This window comes from Protopterus annectens, chromosome 9.part0 (assembly GCF_019279795.1).
Source record: "Protopterus annectens isolate FY-2018-M chromosome 9.part0, PAN1.0, whole genome shotgun sequence".
NCBI lineage: Eukaryota > Metazoa > Chordata > Ceratodontiformes > Protopteridae > Protopterus > Protopterus annectens.
In genome coordinates, this window is record NC_056743.1 from 1,164,350,929 (window position 1) to 1,164,370,591 (window position 19,663).

General features: G+C 40.2%; 1 protein-coding gene across 1 annotated transcript in view; it reads left to right on the forward strand.

Annotated features, from left to right (window-relative positions):
* LOC122811900 (membrane-spanning 4-domains subfamily A member 4A-like) overlaps positions 1-19,663 on the forward strand; it is a gene marked incomplete at its 5' end in the record, with an annotated part of 116,671 nt that overhangs the window by 12,119 nt on the left and 84,889 nt on the right. The window contains 1 exon segment of the mRNA XM_044084052.1: positions 8,088-8,198. Within this exon segment, the coding sequence (XP_043939987.1) occupies positions 8,088-8,198 (111 nt within the window).

A 19,663-nucleotide genomic window follows, 5' to 3' on the forward strand; every position in this document is an offset into this window, starting at 1 on the left:
ATTCAGTCTCACACCCAGAAAGCACATGTCTTGAGAGGGTACTAGACTGGACTTTATTTCGTTCACAGAATACCCTAGGCATCTTAGCACTGCTATGACATATTCCAAATGCTGTAGAAGGTCTTCCTTTTCTTGAGCCAGAATCAGGCAGTCGTCCAAGTAAGGATAGATTTGAATTCCTTTTAGCCTGAAGTAAGCTATCACTGGAGCCAGAACCTTTGTGAATACTCTGGGCGCAGTAGATAAGCCAAAGGGCAATGCCGAGAACTGATAATGAGAATTTCCAGCTCGAAAACGCAGATACTTTCTGCAACTTAGTCTTATAGGCACATGAAGGTAAGCTTCTTTGAGATCTAAAGTTACCATCCAGTGATCTTTGCCCAATAGAGGTAAAAGCTGTTGTAACGTCAACATTTTGAACTTGGGAATGTCCAGATAAGTGTTGAGGATAGATAAATCCAAAACTGGTCTCCACGTGTTCCCCTTCTTTGGTACTAGGAACAGGCGAGAATAAAATCCTAGGCCCCTTTCTGGCACAGGAACTGACTGAATGGCTCCTATTTGGAGTAACAGAGAAATTTGTCTGCGAGCCTCTGTTCTTTGTAGAGGAGGAATGTCTGGCATGCCTTTGAAAGGAGGCAAGGTATGGAAATAAAACCTGTAACCGTGGTGAATGATATCCAGAACCCATTTGTCTTGGGTAATTAAATCCCAATTTTCTTTGAAAAGAGACAGTCTTCCTCCTAGAGGTGCCGCCAGGCGAGAAGGTACTGGCAGCTGAAAAGGCAGGTCATTGGGTCTGCTTACGAAAGGACTGACCCCTGCCCTCACCAGAAGTCTGAGCAGGTGAACTCCCTGTCCTAGGCCTAAAAGAACCTTGAGCTCTGCCCCTACCACGTCTAGACCTACCCCTAGACTGGGAATCATAAGCAGGATAAGTCCACCCCTTAGTAGGCCAATTTCTACTAAACTTGGAGGCTGCACCTGCAAAAATCCTTAACAGTTTGCATAGACTTAGCCTTGTCCTCCATTTTCTTTAAAACTGCTTCCACAGGCGAACCAAACAACACATCAGACTGTAAAGGAGCATCCAAAATCCTTGTCTTAACATGCTCAGCTAAGTTCTGATCTCTCAACCAAGCGTGCCTCTGAAGAACAGAACCAGTGGCAGCCACCCTGGAGGAGGCCTGCACAGCATCAAAACCACATTGCAAGGAATGTTTACCCACTTGTTCAGACACATGAACTAAATCCTGCAACTCTTTACACTCAATACCTTCCGCCAGAGCATCCACCTTAGATTTCAACTGTGAAAGAAGATAATTCTGATATTTTAACATGTGAAACTGACAATTCAACGCCTCATGGCTAAAGTGGAAGAAGTATACACTTTCTTTCCCCATCTATCCAAAGCCCTTGCCTCTTTATCAGGAGGGACAGGATTTTTAACAACTGAGGCCTTCACACCTTTAGGCCCCTGAGAGACAGTTTCCGGGTCTGCCCTAGGACTCTTAAAAGATACTTATGAGCGTCAGGCACCCTATAATACCTATCAGGTTTAACTGGGGCAGGAGGCAAAGAATCAGGATTCAGGGAAGCCTCTGCAAAAACATCTTCCACCACATTCAAAACAGGAGGTATAGCTAAAGGCCTATGCTGGGGTAAAACAAGAATTCCCTAAGCCTTTTCCTGGAATCAGAGAAATCTTGCCCTTCCCATTTAAAATGCTCCCTCATGGAATGCAGAGTCTCTGAAAATGAAAAATCCTCAGGAGGAGAAGCTGAAGGAGTAGAATCATCCACATCAGAATCAGAATAAGGCAGGAACTCCTGCAAGTCTTCAGCCGAAGACTCAGAAGCCTCCGAGCATTGCTCAAAACTCTCAAACTCAGGTTCCACCCTAGGCCTCTTATCAGGAGGGGGCATAGAACCCCTTATCATAGTAATCAAATCCTCTGCCATTTTAAGCATATGTTTCTTAGGCAAAGACCCTGAGGCACTAGGAGAAACCCCCACTGAAGCAAAACTTGGCCTGCCCCTCAAAGAAGCCTTGGAAACAGAAGGGGAGGCTCTAACCACCTTAGGAAGAGAAGGAAGAACAGCCACCTGAGAAGCTCCCTCAGCCTGGCCTACTTCCTGAGAGGATACATCCTGTAACAGTAAAGTCTCTCCCTGAGACTCCAAAGAAACACCTGGCAAAACCTCCGGCTCCACTGAGCCCTCTAAAGAACCGACGTCTGGGACTGTCGGTTCTTCCACTCTAGGCTTTGCTGCTTTGTCCTTGCGTTTTTTAGCCGAAGCCGGCGTCGGAGCATCCGACGGCATTTTATAATTACAACGCTTCCCAAACACTAACCTGGCACAGTCTAACCTTCTCTTAATAGTGCGTTTGTTAAATCTAGCACAAGAGCGGCATCCAACAACGCCGTGCTCAGGCCCTAAACAAGGTATACACAAAGTATGGTAATCCCTATGAGGTATCTGTTTCCCACAAGAAATACAGTTATTCACTTTTTCTGACATCCGGTTAAATACTGAGGCAAGAAAAAAACAAAATATTCCCCAACGGGGTACTTAGCCAACTTTGATTCGGTCTGAAACTCTGACTTCAGAAACTTTCAGAACGCCAACCTGCACTCGCAAAATTGCTTCTGCATCGGACCATGCGGCAAAAAAGACTGAGGATATGGCATCGGTCATGCGCATTAGTACCCTGACGTACTGACGTCAGTCTAATGCGCTGTGACCGACGTCAGCCATATACTTTGGTATTCGGGCCGACTGGACAGCGGACTACCCAATAGTTAGGACTGCAGCAATGTGGAATGAAGAACATCTAGCTTTGGAGGATTTTATGAGGGATCTCAGCTTCTTACTGAGGCTGGTAAGGGAGTTTTTTGCATCCTGGGATTTTCCTCTTTTCTGCAACAGTTTCTACCTTTTGTTGTAAAGTTTGTTTATGGCAGGGGACCACCAGATTGGCTTCCTTTTTTGGAAGATAGCATCTTGGTTCTATTTGGGATGGCATGATTCATGCATGAGTGGATGTGCTCATATAGTGCCTTAGTGTAGGACTCAACAGTCGAACTTTCAGTTCCCACCTGCATGGGTGTCATGAAGTTTGTAACTTCTGACTTGAGTATCGCCAAATAATTTCATGTGGACACCAGTAAATATTTCCATACCAGATCGGTCGAGGCCCGGGTTAACAACGACTGCCACCAGTACTGTTAGCCAACAGGGTGCTGGTGGAAATTGGGCTACTGTTGGCCAAAGAAGGAGAAGAGGCGGAAGGCATGGCTGAAGGCAGAAAGAGAGGAGAAAGGCTAGGACTGTAGTAGTTAGGGTCAGAACTTTGAATGTTGGCAGTATGACTGGTATAGGGAGAAAGCTAGCTGATATGATGGACAGAAGGAAGGTTGGTATATTGTGTGTGCAAGAGACCAGATGGAAGGGGAGTAAGGCTAGGTGTATCGGAGGTGCGTTCAAATTGTTTTATCATGGTGTGGATGGGAGGAGAAATGGCGTAGGAGTTATCCTGAAGGAACAGTATGCTAAGAGTGTTTTGGAGGTGAAAAGAGTGTCAGATAGAGTGATGTTTATGAAGTTGGAAATTGATGGTGTAATGATGAATGTTGTTAGTGCACATGCTCCACAGATTGGGTGTGCGATGGATGAGAAAGAAAAAATTTTGTAGTGAGTTGGATGAAGTGGTGATGACTGTACCCAAGGGTGAGAGAGTGGTGATTGGAGCACATTTCAATGGGCATGTTGATGAAGGGAACAGAGGGGATGAGGAAGTTATGGGTAGGTATGGTGTTAAACAAAGGAATGCAGAAGGTCAGATGGTAGTGGATGTTGTGAAAAGGATGGACATGTCTGTGGTGAATATGTATTTTGACAAGAGGGAGGAGCATAGGATGACATACAAGAGTGGAGGAAGATGCACACAGGTGGATTATATCTTACGTAGAAGGGCCAGTTTGAAGGAGATTGGAGACTGTAAAGTGGTGACCGGGTAAAGTGTAGTTAGGCAGCATAGGATGGTGGTTTGTAGGATGATGTCGGTGATCAAGAAGAGGAGGAGGAGTGTGAGGGCAGCACCAAGGTTCAAATGGTGGAAATTGTAAAAGGGTAATTGTGAGGTAGAGTTCAGGGATGAGTTAAGACAGGCACTGGGTGGTAGTGAAGAGTTACCAAATAGATGGGTAACTACAGCAGAGCTAGTAAGGGAGTTGGCTAGAAAGGTGCTTGGTATGACATCTGGACAGAGAAAGGACGACAAGGAGACATGGTGGTGGAATGAGGAAGTACAGGAGAGTATACAGAGAAAGAGAATGGCAAAGAAGAAGTGGGATTGTCTGAGAGATGAAGAAAGTAGACAGGAGTAAAAGGAGATGAGGTGCATGGCAAAGAGAGAGGTGGCGAAGGCTAAGGATAAGGCATATGAAGAGTTGTATGAAAGATTGGACACTAAGGAGGGAGAAAAGGACCTGTACCGATTGGCTAGACAGAAGGCCTGAGCTAGGAAAGATGTGCAGCATGTAAAGGTGATAACAAATAATGAGGGAAATATACTCACAAGCGAGAAGAGTGTGATGAGGAGATGGAAAGAGTACTTTGAGGGGTTGATGAATGAAGAGAATGAGAGGGAGAGAAGGTTGGATGTTGTGGGGATAGTGAATCATGAAGTACAATGGATTAGCAAGGAGGAAGTAAGGATAGCTATGAAGAGGATGAAGAATGGAAAGGCTGTTGGCCCAGATGACATACCTATGGAGGCATGGAGGTGTTTATGTGAAATGGCAGTGGAGTTTTTAACCAGATTGTTTAATGAAATCTTGGAAAGTGAGAGGATGCCTGAGGAATGGAGAAAAAGTGTTTTGGTACCAAGTTTTAAGAATAAGGGTGATGTGCAGAGCTGTAGTAACTACAGAGGGATTAAATTGATCAGTCACAACATGAATGTATGAGAAAGAGTAGTGGAAGCTAGATTAATAAGGGACATGATGATTAGTGATCAGCAATATGGTTTCATGTCAGGAAAGAGCACTACAGATGTGATGTTTGCTCTGAGAGTGTTGATGGAGAAGTACAGAGAAGGTCAGAGGGAGTTGCATTGTGTTTTTGTAGACTTAGAGAAAGCATATGGCAGGGTGCCTAGAGAGGAGTTGTGGTATTGTATGAGGAAGTCAGGAGTGTCAGAGAAGTATGTAAGAGTGGTACAGGATATGTACAAAGGTAGTGTGACAGCGGTGAGGTCTGCGGTGGGAGTGATGGATCCGTTTAAGGTGGAGGTGGGGTTACATCAAGGATCAGCTCTGAGCCCTTTCTTGTTTGCAATGGTGATGGACAGGTTGACAGATGAGATCAGACAAGAGTCCCCGTGGATTATGATGTTTGCAGATGACATTGTGATCTGTAGTGAAAGTAGAGAACAGGTGGAGGAGACCCTGGAGAGATGGAGATATGCTCTAGAGAGAAGAGGAATGAAGGTCAGCAGGACTAAGACAGAATATATGTGTGTGAATGAGAGGGAGGATAGAGGAATGGTGAGGATGCAAGGAGTAGAGGTGGCAAAGGTGGATGAGTTGAAATACTTGGGATCAATAGTTCAGAGTAACAGTGAGTGTGGAAGAGAGATGAAGAAGAGAGTACAGGCAGGATGGAGTGTGTGGAGAAGAGTGTCAGGAGTGATTTGTGACAGACGTGTACCAGTAAGAGTGAAAGGGAAGGTCTATAAGAGGTAGTGAGACTAGCTATGTTATATGGGTTGGAGACAGTGGCATTGACAAAAAGGCAGGAGTTTGAGCTGGGTGTGGCAGAGTTAAAGATGTTAAGATTTGCACTGGGTGTGATGAGGGTGGACAGGATTAGGAATAAGTATATTAGAGGGTCAGCCCAGATTGGAAGGTTTGGAGACAAAGCCAGAGAGGCAAGATTACGTTGGTTTGGACATGTGCAGAGGAGGGATGCTGAGTATATTGGGAAAAAGATGCTAATGATGAAGCTACCAGTTAACAGGAAAAGAGGAAGGTCTAAGATAAGGTTTATGGATGTGGTGAGAGAGGACATGCAGGTGGTCAGTGTGATAGAACAAGATGCAGAGGACTGGAAGAAATGGAAACAGATGATCCGCTGTGGCGACCCCTAACTGGAACAGCTGAAAGATGATGATGTGTGGTCTGTTCCTCATAAAGTCAGTGGTTTTCTGACAAATTACTGAGGACTGAAGACTTTAAACAATGACATACATTTAGGTTTCAGATTTAGTATCCTTTAGAAAATGCAGACGAACAAACATCCTATTATTCTGGCAACTTTCTAAGTTTATAACAGGAAGTTAGGACATGTTACTAACATACAGCAGGCAGAAACAAATATTTTATTCTTCTGCTGTTGTTTTCTGGTCAGTACTGGCAGATTTTATTGCCTAGGCCAAAACCTAACCTTAACAACTTAAGCAGGGGGTGCTTAACATTTCTTAAGTATTGGTCTTGTTCCACTCTGATGCTTAACTGATTTCTCTTCTTCTGAATTTTGTAATCACTATACTCCAAGCAAAAGAAAAACATAAGAATGAAAAGTTGGTTAATGTTAAGGGTTGTTCTTTATGAATTTTGAATCTGAATGTACAATTATTTACAATATTACTAACATTTATACAGTTGGACCAGTGCCTTTGTCCTCAGCCTTTGAAGTAGCAACAATTTTTAATGTTTCCAATTTATTTTTTTTATACCTTTATTGGACCAGAATAAAATTCAGTGTTTATGAATGAGTGGTGGGGCACATTACTGTTTCATTATTATCTCAGTTTGCACTGTAAATTATTTCTATTATTCCAGAGCACATGCTGTGTACATTTACCAAATTTTCCTTAAGCAGCATGGTGCCCCTGTTACATAACAGATATGCGTCTATTTCTGATTCTGATGATAGACTCATGAGTATAAACAAGGTAGTGTGTTACTTAAAACCCATTACTAGTGCAATTGTTGGCAACACGCCTCTTCCAAGAGATCATTTTCCTGTACTTTTCCCTGTGTGATCACTGCAGTCATCAAGTGGGCTAGAGATCTGATGTTGCATTACAATTATATCAAAATGGCAACTTTCACAACACTGATACATGAAGTAAGGTTTACAGAAAAAGGCAAATAGATGGCTTAATTCATATTACGCCATAGCAAATATAGACTGAGTCTCAATGGACACCATAGCAGCTTGATGTACATGGGTTCCCATAGTGTTACCTCACTAACTTATGCTCGCTTCTGTGCATGATGCAAATTATAGTTACTATGCATTGTTGCACAGCATAGTGAGTAGCCTCATATTGGTCCTTGGAGCAAGATGATACACTTTCTTCAGCTAGTCAGACAATGTTTCAGGTCATCTCCTTATGACTGGTGAGCTGGCATTAGCTGCCCACTCTCAACTTCCTGGCCTATCTTGTCCAGTGCTCAGGTCACTATACGATGTTGGGTTGCCTGGGTCACAGTCAGGACATTATCCCTATTCACCATTGGTTGCCTAGGTCATAGTCAGGACATTATCCCTCTTCACCATTGGTTGCCTAGGTCACAGTCAGGGCATTATCCCTCTTCACCATTGGTTGCATAGGTCAGAGTCAGGACATTATCCCTCTTCACCATTGACCTGGCCTAACAAGATAATTTTAAACAAGAAATCTCATCTCTGTTTCATGGACTGTTTTAACTACTTTCATTTCATTTTTTTCATTTTTCCCTTGTTTATGAGCTCAAGATTATTACTTGTACATTTTGCTATTTATTATTTTTAAAAACAATTTCCCTCGGACATCAGCTTATCTTATATGTAGCTTATATTATTGCTTGTGATTCCTTCTGTCTTTCTCTCTGTCTACCTATTCAACTCATTTATGGTATAAAGAAAACTACTTTTAGCATGACCACATTTAACGTATATTGTTTTTTTTTTTCTTGATTATCCAGGCATAGTTTGACAGTCATTGAGTGTGTCTCTTGTTTTGCAAACATTACATATAATAATTCTGTTTGCTGTTTTCACTTTGCTTTTTTCTTTTGTCGTTGCTCTTCTCAGACCACACAGATCATGATTGGCATCACCTGTATCATCTTTGGTATAGCCTTGGCCATTCAAGAAACGACAATTGTCATCTATGCTGGACTCCCCTTTTGGACTTCACTGCTGGTGAGTAGATGACAGATTTGTTATTCTTGAACAAAGCAAAGTGACAGGTAACACACCAGCATGCAAAAAGAGAATGCGGTGAGTAATTCATTTTATCTTTTGTTAGACTTAAAGAGATTTTTTCATTTTAAGGTTTTAGGCCTCACTATACCTCTTCTTAAATATAAATTATTCATCACCTGGTGCCTAAAATTTATACTGAATTGGCTGATCATTACCACTAAAATCATTATTTCATTATTTTCAATGAGACAGGAAACGGTGATAGAGACCTACGTCATGGGTAAAACTTGTGCACCATGCAAGTGGGCTGACATAATCTTGCATTAACTGATCTGTACCACCAGTCTATTGTTACCACTTCTGCATCCACATACTTATTTTCTTGTTAATTTGTTGGTTTCCTTAATCCTTCTGACCTCTGACCAGGGGTATTCTTCTCTCATTCGCCTCTGTAATTAATTCTGCTACAGGTCTGAGGCTGTCTGTCTACTGTAATACAAGTATAGATTTTTGTTTTTTTGTATATCAAATATCAATTCTTTCTTCTACCATTATGACTAGCATTCAATGATACCATGCAGTGCATGTGCATTTGTATCAAATGTTCACCTACATGTTGCTTATTGGCTCAGTTTCTCTCATTAATTATAATCTTTTTCATCAGGTGTATCATATTGCAAGTTTATGTCATGAGACACTTGTCTCCATCCCCTGTGTTTCCGGTGTAAAACTCTATGACTTTTAGCATGTCAGCATAGCAATTAAAGACTACCCAATACATACCTGTAGTATTTAATTTAGCGTGATTGATCCCAGTTTAGTCAGGGTACAGGTAAATTACCAGAGTCTGCACATGTATCTGCCCCACTAAGTGTAGTAAAGTATATCATTATTACTCCTGTAGATACCATCTTAACCATTGTCACTAGTAATAGTATACTAGTGACAATGGTTAAGATGTATAAGAGTATAATTATGTTCCCTAATTTTGATAGGTGTCATTGTCTCCACAATCACTTTTAAAATGATGTTTTGCTACAGGCACTCAGGACCCATAGGTGACACCTGATGAGGACAGACAATGCTGTCTGGTCTCTGTGGGAGAAGGTATGGCAGGTACTACTCCACAACATCAGTGTTGTGAGCAAGTATAAGAGACATTGAAGTAAAGGTGTGGCAGTGATATGTTTGGTCATGCAAAAACAAAGACATGAAAGCTGTGATCTTCAACAGTACTCTCTGCATTCTGTCACATGCACATATACTCAGTATAATGCAGCCTTTCAGAGATGTCTAGGATGAGGAAGAGGATGATTAGGATGGCACATTGGTAGTATTGTTGCCTCACAGCAAGAGGTTCTCTGGTTCGATTCTTGGCTGGGTTCCTTCTGTGTGGAGTCTGCATGTCCTCCCTGCGTTCATGTGGGTTTCCTCCCACGTTACAAAGACATACGTCTGGAGCATTTCTCCCCAGGCCTCTGCTGAAAATTGGCTTTGTTCCAAGTCGGACTTTCCCAGTTAACAAATATTAAATAAATAATAATAAATGTCAAATGCCATCACTTTTCAGGGTTTGCGCCTGACATACAGGCAGCAGTTATTGTTAATCAACAGATCTGTAGAAATGTCATCCAGACCAGGAGAATAAAGTGATTGCTATTGGCTTTGTAGTTGATTTTTTTATTAATTTCATGGTGCTGTTATGATGTCTTCTAAAAGAGTGGAAGCCAATAGTTTGGGAATGGATGTGCTTATTAATAACTTCTCCTTTTTGGACCTTGTAAAGGAGAGGGAAGCAAAGTATCTGCAGCTGGATCCATGGTGTTCATTGGGCTCAAATGGTTCTTCTGTGCATTTTGAGCAACTGGAAAGAATGCTGTCCAAGGAATTGAACTTGTTTTATGACACCAAATTGTTGGCGAGGTATTTGTGTCTTAACATCACACCCCAAGGTTTTTGGGTGGATTGTCTGCTGGCTGGTGAGTTTGGGGAAGATGAGCAGGATTTATGTGAGGAGTGGAAACAAGTGGCATTAGGATGTACTTTGGGCGGGTTAAGTTTCTGGTAAAACAGAACCTCAGATCTCTAGATAAACTATGGCATGAGGTTGTGGCAATGGAATAATCTTTGAAAGATGACTTTTCTGACTGTTTTTGGTGTAAAAATGCGTGAAAATAAGCAGAAGTTGAATAAGGTGGAATCTGAGATGACTGCCAGGAAGAAGAAAAAAATATCCAGAGATTTGAATGATTTCCAAATGGGTTTGGTGTATTAATGGCAATGCAAACCTCCTCAGGGATGATCTAAAATAAAACATTCTGGTGACCGTTCTTTTGGTGTTCATGACTCCTCAGCCTCTTCAAGGGAAATGATTTTGAAAAGAGTGTTTCGTTTGAGAGCAACCCTGAGCAGTAGTCCCCTGACCGGAACAGCCAATGGAAACAGCAGCAGAATTCCCAACAAGGGAGTCAGAATAGGAACAACAGAACTAAACAGAAGGACAGGCATTGCCAGTGAAAGGAATGTTGTTCAAATTGAACTGAACAATTGTGAGTCAAGTTCTTTGAACATTATCAATTTGCATGACTTAACTATTTCTCCAGCTGCAAAAAGTGTATTGTTAAAAGGTGCAAAGATTTTACCTAACAGAACTCTGACACTTGCGAGCCTTTTGATAGAGGCTAGCAAATGTTGTCATAAATTAAATTTAAAAGTATATTTTTCTAAAATGGTTGAGCCTCATTCGCAAGATGTTGAGTTAGATTCAGATGATTCTTTGTTGAGTGTTTCATTCTATGATTATGACAATGTTGTTTCAGATTTGGAATGTCTTTCAAGTGATGAAAATGATGTTGAAGGCTGTTTGTTTTTCACAGGTTATGGGTGTTTCTCCATTCCTGCTTTACCTTGTCCTGTGAATGTTTTCTCCCCTCCAAAACTGTCTCCTGTGTTGTGCCTGTTTGAAAAAATGTATTTAAATATTGAGAAGGAGTTTAAAACTTTTAAATATAAGCAGTTTAATCTTAGCAAACTGGAATGGCAGGCCCTGCAGGAGTTATCAAGACAAGCTGATTCATTTATGTTTAAGGAAGCTGACAAGGGGGGTAATTGGAGCATTATGAATAAGGAGAAATATACTGAAATATATACAGATAATACAGATATTGCCAACATACTGGCCGACAGATTCCATGTTAACTTTACGCCTCTACCCTCCCCTAATGGACCAATCTTAATAGCGGAAGAATGCCAGGCACCCTGTATTACTGCAGCACAGGTTAAAGATGCATTGCCTAAGGCCATGAATACAGCTTCCATGGGACCTGACAATATCCCTGTTCAATCACAGTCTCACCTCAGGCTTTGTCTCTACCGAATGGTGCTCTGCTACAGTCATCCCTCTCCATAAAGGAGGAGCAACTACAGACCCTGGAAATTATCGCCCCAGTAGCCTGATGAGTCTGATATGTAAGGCTATGGCATCATTATGGACCTAATTAACAAGGATATAGGGAATCTCCAAACTCTAGATCCCACGTAATTTGGTTTTGTGAAAGGTAGATCATGCCTGCTCAACCTGGTTGACTTCTTTGAGTGAGTCACCAGAATGGTGGATGAAAGTAAGGCAGTTTATACAGCTTACCTCGATCTGGCCAAGGCCTTTGATACCATTCCTCACTCAGGAATTATTGATAAACTCAGCAAACTAGGCATCAACCCCTATATCATTATGTGGGTTGCAAACTGGCTCACAGATAGAGTCCACAGTGTGAAAGTAGCAGACTCCAAGTCAGACCGCTAACCAGTCATGAGTGGAGTCCCACAGGGATCTTTCCTGGGTCCTCTCCTGTTTGGAATCTACTTCTCAGAAGTCCAGGCCAACAAGTAGGGACTCTGGCTGACCAAATTCTCAGATGACTGCAAGCTGGGAGCCATTATTAACTCCCCAAATAATGCATACATCTTACAGAAAGGCCTCACTGAGACCAGTGACTGGTGTTGAAACCATGGCCTTAAGCTTAATGCCAAAAACATGCATCATCATCCCCTTTGGAAAAAACTCACTTCCCACTAATTACCACATCGATGGGAGCCCACTGAATACTGAAGGTGTTATAAGAAGTCTGGGGACACAGGTTGACAGCAGTCTTTCCTTCAACCATCACATTGCCACTGTGGTCAGAAAGTCCTTCTATGTGGCACATCTCATTACCAAGGGTTTTGCATCCAGGAAGAAAGAGGTCATCATTTCTCCCTACTCTTTCCTCATTAGACCAATCATAGAGTATAATGCCCCATTTGGTATGTACCTCACTAGACACCTGCAACAGCTGGAGAGGCCACTAAAGTACCTCATGAAGAGGATCCTAGGCCTTAAACACATGTCCTACATAGACAGACTCAAAAAACTCCAGCTATTCTCTGTCTCATATCGTCTACTAAGAGGTGATCTCTGCTTGACTTACAAAGCCATGTCTGACCCAGCTATGTTAGAAATGCTACATGTAAAGCAATCCCAATCCCTCCACACCACATGCTCCAGAGACCTCATCCTCATTACCACAATCAACAGAACAAGCTGGATGGACAGGTTCATAACCCAGAGACTGCCCATGCTTTGGAATAGATGTCCCATACATGTCAAGCAGAGTACCTCACTGGCTCTCTTCAAGAGAAATCTTGATGAGTGGATGGGAAGTAGAAGTTTAACCTGGTGATCACTCCAGTGACTCTACTTGATAGAGGCACTGGGATCTAATGACGGGCGGCATGATGCCAGGGGAGTTCTATGGGCTAAGCTTGTAAAGGCCCCAGGGCAATTAGCCTAGTACATACCTATGCACCTTTGAAGTGGTTCAAATATTGTTGTATCAAGAGAAGGATTATGAACATTTGACATTTAACACAGTTTCCTAATTTAAGAGTGAACTCTTAGAGCTTTTGGAGAGAGGAGAAATATTGGGGTTCCTCACAGCTTCTGATGTTAAAAAATTCTATATTTCTAAACCCCATGACTCAACTTTCTTTGCAATTCCCAAAATTCATAAAGATAGGTGGAATCCCCTGGGGAGACCTACCATTTCATGAATAGGTTTGTATTTGCAGAATGTGGGTGTATTCCTTGATTCCCTATTAAAACAACATCCTTCAAGGGTTCCAGCTCATATTAGGAATTGTCAAGACTTATGTAAATGTATTGGGGATGTATAATGGCAAGGGGAATATTTTTGGGTCACGATGGATGTATCAGCACTTTACACTAATATTTCTCTAAGTTGGGGTTTAGAAGCTGTTGTCAAGGGGCTGGAGGAAGGCCCACATACTGCTTATATTCTTGACTTACTTGAATTTTTGTCTATCTCATAATTATTTTGTATTTGATGGCAAACTTTTTTCACAGAAGAGGGGAAGAGCAATGGGGGCTTCCTTTGCCCCGTCTTATGCCATCTTATACATGGGAGGGTTTGAAAGACAGTTCATTTATGTGACTAATTATAGATGACCACCTTGTTCCTGAAATAAATGATGATAAGTTTATTGAGTTTTTTGAGTGTTTGAATAACAGCCCCATGGTTTGAAATTTAGTTATTTGATGGATTTTTTTGCCATTAATTTTTTCGGTGTTATGTTTTTTTGCGGATGAAAATAGGAAAATTCAATTTCAACCTTTTAGGAAACCTAAGTCTGTCAATAATTTTTTACATGCCTCAAGTATGCACTTCCTTTTGAAGAATTTAAGCGAATGTGTATGAATATCTGATGTTAACTTACAGATTTGTTTATATTTTAGAGGCTGAACAAAGACATTCTCTTAGAGGATATCCAAAAGAGGTACAGAGGAGAGCTAAATGTAAGGTTGAGGGTGGTTTTAATGATGAGGGATGTATTAAGTGTAGGTTTGGATTTGGTCAGGGGAATTTAAGTTGTAAGGAGGATGGTGAGAAATGATTTTATGTCACAAGGTATAATCCCTTTTCTGAATCCTTGAGGAAAATAGTTAGGGATTTGTGGCCCATGATCGATGAGATCTTAGGTAAAATGTTCTCATATAAGGTTACATTTTCCTTTAGTTGATACTGTAATGTAAAGGAACCACTTAGTACACCAATGAGTGTACAGTATCCTTCCTTTAAAACAGTGGGTTCATTTCCATGTGGTAATTGCAGTGTGTGCAGTAGGATCCGAAATATTTCAGGGTCCTCGTTTAATGATCGTAAATATATGGCCAAAAATAAATTCCATTGTAAATCTTGTGGGGTTGTTTATATTTTGGGATGCGGGTGTAATACAATACAGTGGTACATCAGACAGACCAAAAGAATGGTGAACACTTGTGCTTTAGAACATTTGTCTGATATCAGGAATGGTTAGAGGGAAGGTCCTGTGCCCCAACATTTTCAGTCTGAATATTTAGGGGATGGGGCTTCCTTATTCTTCAGTGTTTTGGCACAACCTGGAGGAATGGGGGGGGGGGTCATCTGAAGTTGAATCAATTAGAGACAACATTCATTTTTAATTATGGCACCCTCTTCCCCAAGGGACTTAATCAAGAAGTGCTGTTGAATTTTTGAATAAAAATGATGATTTTACTGTGGGCGTTGTCGGTGGGGATGGTGGATGAGGTTATTGTGGTTTGACTGATTTATTTATATTAAACAAATATTTGAAAATGTTTAAAAAATGCTTTATAGCAATGTAATGAATTCAATTGATGCAAGAAAATTGTTTAATTGTTTAATTAATTTATTATGCTGTGACTATTTAAGAAGTTGTGTTCATGCAGTTTACTATCCCTTGAAGGCAAAAAGCTGAGGTATTAGGAGAATAAAGTGATTGTTATTGGCTTCCTAGTTTGTCTTTTGATTTTTTTTAACAGCATGCCTCTACACTGCCCACCACAGAAAGGACAGCTATGCCGCATGAACAGCATGCGTCTACACTGTCCACCACAGAAAGGACAGATATGCTGCATGAACAGCATGCTTCTACACTGTCCACCACAGAAAGGACAGATATGCTGCATGCCATTCTGGATGCAGCTGCCCAAAAGTATCAGCATCTCCATGAAGACGTGGCGTCCAGACACTTTGCAACTATTAGACTTATGAAGGCTCTGTTGGCACACACTGCTTCCACTGCTTCCATTGACACATCTGTTCAGAATATTGTAAATGCCAACATCATTGCTCATAGTGGTAGTGGCATCTGTGGTAAGGTAGGGTATGGCTATGTGAGAAGCAATTGCAGTGTGCACACTCAGCAAAAGTTTTTAGAAGCACAAGACACTCTCACCCTTCTTTATGGGTAGAAATGGCACCAAATCTCTATTGTCAGAGCCCCTCACCAGTACACCACATCCAGGTCAGGGTCCTACTGTAATACATTGCCCTTTCACAGGAGGGCCTGAGTTCTATTACCCAAACCTAGGGGAGGGGCACCAGATCACAGCCACATAGGGGAACCCCATTTCTGAAACAAGAGAATGTGATCCCTGCTGCAAAATATGTTATCATGAGGGAAAAAGTTTGCTAACCAAGGCAAAGGACTAATCTTTTTAGACTCTTCAACTTCAGCATAAGAGAACTATCTGGTTAAATGATGGTCATGTAGAAGGCAAACTATGGCTGTGGGAATCAATCCCAGCACTACTGAAGTTTATAAATGTATCAGCCATACTCTTAAACCTCTGAACCAACTATCAGACAACCCCACCTCCACCTGCTGTGACTTGCACCTTCCTGCCCAGTTTAACAGTTATTTTGTTTGTATCTCTCAGTGTCTGTGCACATCATGATGACTCTATGTTGGATATCTGATATGTCTTGACCATGCACTATCAAGCATAACTTGTCTTTGACACTGATGTGTCTTGTTTTTTTTTTTCAGTATGACACTGCACTGTCACTTTGTGTTTGCCATGGCCCACAGTTCTGAATTAGATGCCACCACTTCATATGTGTCACTAAGTATTGTGCTTATTGATGTTGGGGGGGGGGTCACCCTGCATGTGCATTCCTATCTTCCACCTTGTTATGGATGCGGATGTTATTTCACTATGGCTTCTGTGCCTGTGGTATTTGGGCCAGTTCCTAATACAGATGTACTATGGGGCTTGCACATTTATTTCTTCAGTAGCATATTATGTGGAATGGTAGAGGCAAAAAAACAACTTGCAGGCCAAGGCAGCAGAATAATTCAGTGCCTCCAGACATATTGAGGCAACAAAAGGTGAGTTAAGCAGGCCAGATAGCCCTTCTATGATTTCCCATGTCTATGCATGGACCTTGTTGCTTAATAATCTTAGTAGAACATTATATGTGTGGGTTCATAAAACAGAGCTCCAGGGGTTATCTGGCTTCACCTGCAACACATGGCAGAAATAAATTTAGGTGGTGGTTTAATGCATAAGTATTCATTCTACGGAAGTATTCACATTTATTCTGCTGACAGCATATACACATATCAATTAGATGGCTTTGTGGAAAATCACTTTACTAGATGCAGTGATGTAGATGATATGATCCATAAGTAACACTCATGGAAATTGGCTGGGTGCTGTGTAGACTCACTGGTAATGATCCCCTGTGCTTTGTATACTACCTGTCAGTTCATAGAATAAGTACCTGTCCTGATGATGTACGTCTGTACGTCTGTCCTAGGTGGGGTCTTTATTGCCACATGTGTAATCTATATCTCACTGTACCTCAGGGATGCATGTGATGTCGTAGAAGCACCAACAGTGGTGGCTGATTCATCAGCTGTCCTGCGGAACCAGATATACTGTCCAGATGCAGCAATACACATTTAATGCACTTGTTAGGTTTTTTCTTGAAGCTGATGATCATGTCAGGGATATTCTTATCATGTTCCCAGTTCATCTCTAAATAGTATCAGTAGCTAGGATCGTACATTACATGCACATGTTTGTCTTCATGAAGAAAGAAACGTCATGCATTCCTGTAAATCTGAATGTGGGTAGTAAATGTCTACCCTTCACCTTAATATGTCTCAGTTAATAAAGAACAGATCAAATATCTCTTGGTCAGTCAAATTGTGATAGGTTTTCTGCCAGTTTTTCTCCACTGTTGTGTGACCTCAGAGTAGGTATATTTAAGTTCAGGAAGTACGAGGGTATTCTGGCACATTGAGGGTGCAGGGACAATTGCCTCTTGCAAAAATATTTACCTCTGAAATTTGGCAAAACTCATTTCACTATTTATCCAATTGATCAGACAGTAGTCAATTAATGTGATGTCAGTGTTACAAAATGTATCATTTTTATTATTTTAAGCATAACTTTATCTAGTAGGTGTTACCCTCATGAAGAATTTCTTAACAACAAAAACAACTAAAAATGAAGCTTTTCATTAATTTTTAGTTGCCAAGATCACAACATTAATTCATCAGCATATATACTCAGATGTCTACTAAACTAAATGCATTGACTATAGTCTACCATAACCATACATATAGTCTACCTCAACTACAAATAAAGCAACTAAACAAGCTACTTTCCTATTGAAACTACTTACATGCCATGCCTAAATATTTGAACAATTCTTTTTTTAATTAATCAAAGAGTCGTACTTAAGTCTGTATACTTGAAATTATAGAATATTCTCACCATACAAAAATGGGACAAGAGGTTGTGCATAAATGGATGAATGAATGGATGGCTGGATTTGCCTAACAATATTGCCATTTTTGACCAAAAAATAATACATCATTGTCCATTGATTAGTTCTTAAGTTAGCAGTATATTTTTCAATTTCGCACCTAATAGTGGTCATATTTAAGAAATTAGTGAAAAGTGGAACAATACATTTGTTCCAGTTTCTAGTAATAGTATTCTTATCCACAGCTAACAAATGCAAATGTAGCAGTAAGTCATCTCTCTTAAGAAAATAGTAATTGGGGCATTAAACAGTGCCAAATTATTTGTAAATTGTAATGTATATATCCATAAAGACTGAAAAATGTTGCAAAGCTTTCCCAAAAATTGTGGTACAGTTTACAGTTGTAAGTTATGTGCTGTCAGTCTGTCTTTATATAACTTCATTGCACCTCCAACAATAAATATTGTCCTTTTTAATAAGTTTTCCAATTTTATAAGGAGTACAAAATGCAGAGTGAAGAATTTTTCATGTTAATATCCACCAAAAATGTGATGAGGCTTTCTTAACAGAACCCAGAATAGACGTTTTATCCACGTTTGTCAAGTGTGGGCAATTTATTTAGATCATATGTTTCCAGACATATTCTAATAATGTTGATTTAGGGTTTTAACAATTATATACATGTATCCATTAGTGTATATTTAGGTGCCTCTTTACCTACTAAAATTAACACTAGATACTGTAATAAGCTAGGATATTATTTTAAATATTTGTTTTCTTCCATAACCTCTAATTTAGTTAGCATATGTCATCTGAGAGTTTCTACAGTGGTCAGGTCTCCAGTGTTGATCCTGTATTTGTGTATATTGTTAACAGTTAATAATTTAGTTCCCTTCAAGTAATTAAAACAGAATTTAAATTCTCTCATTTAACCTTATGTAAAAGAAATGGGAGAAATTGTAAAGCCCATTTTTTTTAAATTAGGGAATTCTAAAAATGTTTTTTGTAATGAATTAACATATCCAGATATTGTTGAAAGTGAAAATAAAGGAAAGCATAATGCAACATAAGGGTTTCATAGTTTCCAAGAAATAAGTAAAATAGTATGTTATATATAAACAGCTTACCAAGCATCAATGTTGATGCATGCAAAAACCTTAAAACAAAATTAAAAAGAAAACATCAAGCATACATACAACCTTCAGACAGTGGACCCAACCCAGTCTGACTTTGTCAAGGAAAGGTCATGCCTACTTAACCTGGTGGATGTCTTTGAGAAGGTCACCAAGGCAAAGAAAGAGGGTAAAATGGTCCATAGTACATACCTGGACCTGAGTAAGGCATTCAATATAATACTCCTCTTGAGTATACAAATACTGCACAGACTTTGGAAACTTAAAACTTTAGAACTCAAACCACAACGACCACTGTGAACAGACAAGAGGCTCAAAGTCAAGATATCTTTTACGCGTTTCGTCCACCTTTATTAACTGTGAACTTCTTCAGAAAGTGAATATCTCATACTGAAAACAAGTTTAAATAGTACCAATACGTCTACACATGATTTTCATAGACCAATCAAAAGTATTTAAATACCAAATGTAATTAAAGCCACACTTTACTCATACTAAATCACAATTTTTATATATATCTAATGATTAAAAAATAATAATCATATGAAAATACTCATTTAAAAATTATTTAAACAATTATTTAAACACTCAATATTGTCTAAGTACTTGTGTATTTGATGTATTTAAGAGCTTGTAATACACTTATTTAGGTCTTTGTGCTTGTAAAAAGCACTTTATGTTCACTGCTTCATTTAACCCAGGATATTTGTCT